The sequence below is a fragment of the Fukomys damarensis genome, unplaced genomic scaffold (genome assembly GCF_012274545.1).
Source record: "Fukomys damarensis isolate Sample0158 unplaced genomic scaffold, DMR_v1.0_HiC HiC_scaffold_2, whole genome shotgun sequence".
NCBI classification, from domain to species: Eukaryota; Metazoa; Chordata; class Mammalia; order Rodentia; family Bathyergidae; genus Fukomys; species Fukomys damarensis.
Window position 1 is genome coordinate 49310733 of NW_022900914.1, and position 5055 is coordinate 49315787.

General features: G+C 48.0%; 2 protein-coding genes across 2 annotated transcripts in view; both read left to right on the forward strand.

Moving 5' to 3' along the window:
- The window catches only part of Dguok (deoxyguanosine kinase), a 61708-nt gene extending 61286 nt beyond the window's left edge, over positions 1-422 (forward strand). Inside the window, exon 8 of the transcript XR_781714.3 lies at positions 348-422. The gene's annotated coding sequence lies outside the window, so the exon portion shown is untranslated. The remainder of the gene's footprint in view (positions 1-347) is intronic.
- A 340-nt stretch (positions 423-762) lies between these two features.
- The window catches only part of Tet3 (tet methylcytosine dioxygenase 3), a 106042-nt gene continuing 101749 nt past the window's right edge, over positions 763-5055 (forward strand). The window contains exon 1 of the mRNA XM_010631537.2: positions 763-1078. Within this exon, the coding sequence (XP_010629839.1) occupies positions 776-1078 (303 nt within the window). The 5' untranslated portion in view covers positions 763-775. The remainder of the gene's footprint in view (positions 1079-5055) is intronic.

The window sequence follows — 5055 nt, forward strand, 5'->3', positions numbered from 1 at the left end:
GCGAGGCTCTCTGCAAACTTTATTCTGAAAGCTCTGCGCCCTGGCGCGGGGCCCTGCGGCCTCCGGTGAGGCGGTGTGAGGAAATTTTGGAGAAACTCACAAGCCCTTGGGGGCTGGCCTCGGGCAACTTTCTCAGAAGTCCCACCTTGTCCACTGCCTTGAATTCGTCCAGGCCTCCTCAGCACAAAGTGCCATAGTCCACCTCCCGCTGAGTCCTGCCCGAGGTTCATTTGAGCTAGCTAGCCCCTCTTTCCCCCCATTTTCTCTTTTCCCAGAAGCAGGAGGAGCTAACACATGAAAGTTGTCCCTGAACCTGGAGTGATGCCCTTCCCCTTTCTATTTTTCAGGCAGCGCTGCCTTCCCCACCATCCTGACCCCCGGAGGACAACTTCCCGGGGGAGACTCCACCCTGCTGTGCCCCACCGCACACCCACCTGCTCACCTCATGCCCGGGTCCCGACTGGGTAAGGGTGAAGATCCCACCCAGCCAAGATGATCCCTTCCTTGAGGGCTGCTGCTGCTGCTGTCCTCCCCCAGATCCTGGGCCCCAGCAGGTGGGAAAGTGGCCCTGGAAGCCCTGTCAGACTGCTGCAGAGGAGGTGAAGAGGCGTCCATTCTGGAGACGGGAGATCCTTGCCTTCCACTCTTGTAGGTTCTTGACTGTTTTAGGAGAGAAGGACCTGTTGGTGGCCTTTGCAGGCAGCAGGAAACTGCTGGAAACTGGATTGTGGTTCTGCACAGGACCTATGCTGTCCCCTCTGGCAGTGTCAGCATCATGAGCCAGTTTCAGGTGCCCCTGGCCGTCCAGCCGGACCTGCCAGGCCTTTATGACTTCCCTCAGGGCCAGGTGATTGTAGGGGGCTTCCAGGCACCTGGACTTCCTGTGACTGGGAGTGAGGCTCAGCTGAGAGGGAGTGGAGATGGGCGAAAGAAACGCAAACGTTGTGGTGCTTGTGAGCCCTGCCAGAGGCTGGAAAACTGTGGGGCTTGCACCAGCTGTACCAACCGCCGCACACACCAGATCTGCAAACTGCGCAAGTGTGAGATGCTGAAGAAAAAAGTGGGGCTTCTCAAGGAGGTAAGCTGGCTCTTGTTAGGCTCTCCATCCCTTCTTTGAGAGCCCTGTAATTATGAGGGTCCTGTTAAAAGACTTACCCTGTTAAGCCTTTTCTCACATTTCTGGTCTCTTGGTCCTATTTTGAGTGGGCCCATGAATAGGAGTGTAACTGACTTTGGAAGTTGCAGTGGTCACTTTGTGGCCAACTGGGTCACAGCGTGTGGAGCTAACCCCCACATCTTGGATCTTTGCATTTGATGCAAGACAGTGATAACTAGCTAAATACCTAGAAGTTTCTTATTCCGCTTGAAGCTTTAGATACTGTATTTCGAGGTCACACTAATGTCTGTGTGACATGAGCTGTGATGGTATCAAGTAAGGGATGGAGGCGGGTGAAGGGCTTGAAGAGAAAGCTCTGGCACAACAGGGTGATTTTATGCTTTTTTATTTTGGGGGGGGGATGCTTCTTAAATCTTTGCTTGGGTGTTATCCTTTTAGGTGACGAGAGAGAGCCAGTTGAAACTGCTTGGGAATTCAATGAGAAACAAGTGTTTTGGGTTCTTGTGTGGTACTGAGTACTTTTTGAGGCCAAAGACTTTTAAAAAAATCTCTTTTCAGAACCTGGCACAACCATGTCTTGGCAGATAGTAGGCACCAAGATATTAATTCATGAATGAATGATGTGCCTTTTTTTTGTTTGTTTGTTTTGGTACTGGGGATTGAACCCAGGGCCTTGTGCTTGTGAAGCAGGTGGTGGAACCACTGAACTAAATCCTTGGCTTATGAACCATGTGCTTTTGAGATAACTGTCAGCCCCAAGAAGTACTCTCTTTATTTGGGATAGAGGAGGGAAGGAGTAGTTGGGATGAGAGCACCAGGGTTGGGGAGAAATGGAGGGCTTGTTACCCTGCATTGTGACACTTTCCATTCTGCTGGCTTGAGGTTGGTAGTGGCCAGGACAGCAGAATTAGGGAAAAGCCAAGTTGAGCAGTTTAGGCGGAGTGGTGTAGCCGCTGAGGTTGCTCCAGGCAGTGGAACTGGCGCTGGACAGAGACAGAGGCCTGCGCTGTCTCTGGGGCTCCCACTGGCTCTACCACTGATTTGTTCAAGAGTGCAGACAACTCCAGCCTCTTTGGGCCTGTATTTTCCTTGGGGAAATGGAAGAGTTGTGCTTGATGGCCTTTTAAGCTCCAAGCTGGGCGGGATGCCACTGTACTTCTGAGGGCTTGGGCACCTGTGGCTATGATGGGCTGGCGGCGTGCACTCGGGATTTCCCTCATGGCTGAGTGCTGTGCTGGGAGCTGGTGAGGCTGTGATCCTGTGGCTAGGAAAAAGACCCAGACACTGGAGGCAGGGAAGTGGGTTTTGCTGGGTTGTTTTTGTTCCTTCTCACCTCCTCTTGTCCATTGCATGTCATGACCTGGAGACCCCGACTCAGAGCCCTGTTTACCCTGTCTCTAGTAAAACAGACTTCTAGAGCACATCTGCAGCTCCCTACCCTGGAGATAGTGCCAGTCCCTTTATGTTGCTGGTCTTGGAAGGGAGGGTCAGCATTCTGCTGGCCCACTGCCCTGTAGGTACTCTTTGAAGGAAGGTGGGATCAGGTATAGGTTTCACTTCTGGGCATGAGCCCTGGTGTTTTGATGTAAGGAGAACCTGCCTAGTGTATTTTGTGAAGCTTGATTTTTGGGGGGCTTGCTTCCTTCTTGTGCTTATTTTTTCCTCAGTTGCTATATCTCACTCCATTCTAACCCATAACCAAACCTGAGAGGTGAGGAGGCTAAGCTTTGTGGGCTGGAGATCCTTAGAACCATTGGCCTGCATGGATGAAGTGAAGTGCTTTTTTTGGCAATGATGGGGCATACCTGAATGAGAGGGCCTGGGAATGATGCCAGGGCCTTGTCATCTTCGTTCGTAAGCTGCTAGCCTAGGTTGCTGGGTGGTCTTGGTGAGGATACCTTGCACCTGGGTTGTCTGAGGCCTACAGACCAAGCTCCTGAGAGATGTCAGCACATCCACTTTGCTGTGGCTGGCTACCCCTCTAGGTCCTGGAATCAGGTAAAACCTGACTTCATGGCTGGAGTCATCCTAGGACAGAGGGTCCAGTTTCTGGAGAAAATGCAGTGGGGACAGTGAAGTGAGTTTTTTCTTTTTCTTTTCTTTTTTTTTTGGTACTGGGGATCTAACTAGGGTCCTTGCAAGGTGGCGGAACCACTGAGCTAAATCCCCGGCCCTGAGTTTTTTCTTAAAGCTAACTTTTGTTGACTTAAAGAGTAGTACTTTGTTCTGAAGAGAAATATTTTCTGCTTCTCAGTATTTAAAATGTGCTTTCTTTCTTTTTTTATTAAGTTTACTGGTGCATTCTAGGTATACAGTACAGTTACATTCATTATTGGGATCTTGTACCTCTACATGACAGGCCTTGGTTCTCATTTTTTCCCCTTGTCCCTGCTCTCCCTTCACCCCCCCTCCCCTCCCCATTTACAAATACTCTATCTCCATCTTTTCGTTTTCTCACTTTTTTTTTCATTTCCTTTATTACCCTTCCCCTACCCATCCCACCTTCCCTACACCTTTAGCCCTTTTCTTCCTTTTTTTTTTTTTTTTTTTTTTTTTTCATCCTTTATTCCCCTTCCCCTACCCATCCCCCCTTCCCTACCCCTTTAGCCCTTTTCTTCCTTTTTTTTTTTTGTTTGTTTTTTTTGCGGATCCAGGGATCAATAAAATGTACTTTCTTTTATGAAGTGAAGAGGTATATAGAAAGATGAAAATTTAAAACATTTTTTCCTTGGTATAATACAAAATGGCTCACTAGACATTTTTGTTTGTTTGTTTGTTTTGGTGTCAGGGATCGAACTTGGGTCCTTGCGCTTGCAAGGCAAGTGCCGGAACCTCAGAGCTAAATCCCTGGCCCTCCACATTTTTTTTTATTGGTCTGTGAAGGCTGAAAACTTGGGAACAACTGCCCAGGCAACATTATGGGCATATCTCTAGCACAGTCTCAGAGCTGAGAGACTCTACCTAAAGCAGTGTTTACCAGCCCCATGGGGCCACTGGGAGCCTAACCAGTAGATCTAGCAGTGCAAAGCAGAAAGAACTCCTCCTGTGACAGGGAAGGTTATTCTTCAGGTGGAACAGGAGCCTCAGAAATCAGACTTTTTACTTGCATCTCTGCTCCCTGGCATTTCCTTCACTCTGGTAGAGTGGTGCTTTTTCTCTTCCATCTTGGCTTTATTTCTCTCAGCTTTGTTTGGGGCTTCCTTTGAGCTGCCTGCTGACAGCTGTTTTGTATCATATAAGGGTGGAAGCTTATCTTGGGTTTACTGACTCCTCCCCTACTCATTCTTTTTCCCAGTGGGCTTTGTAGATGGTGCTATAGAACTCCTCTACTGAGAAATGTGGTTCAGCATTTTAAGACTAGAGACAGCTCCCCAGAGGTGAGTACTGTGGATGCTAACATGAGGTTGAGGAAATTGGTAGAATCTATAGATAACAAACCTGAAGGAGTTCATTTCTGTACCATAGTCTTCCTAGTTCCAGGAAGGATTTAGATCCTAGACTGAAGCCAGAGGCTTTTTGATTCACATTTTTCCCCAGAGTGGTGGCTTTGTAGCATAATGAAGAGAGCTGATTAGCAAAGTTAATAGTTAATTTCTTGAGAATCTGTTTTCTCAATTGAAAGATAAGGGTAACCCTTCTTTGCAGGGTTGTTGTAAGTATTGAATGAGACAAAAGTATGTATGTCTGGTACATAGTAGGTAACCAGTGCACTGTGACAAATAGAACAAATAGAGTTAATCTTTATGCATAAACAGTGGTGTATTTGTCTGAGTTGGAAACATGCAATACAAATTAAATGTTTATCTCAAGACATCCCCTGGCTTGCTCAAAGAACTGTGGGGCAGGGCTGGGGTTTTAGCTCGGTGATGCTGCCGCCTGCCTCACAAGCACAAGAACCCAAGTTCAATCCCTGGTACAGGAAAAAAAAAAAAAAAAAA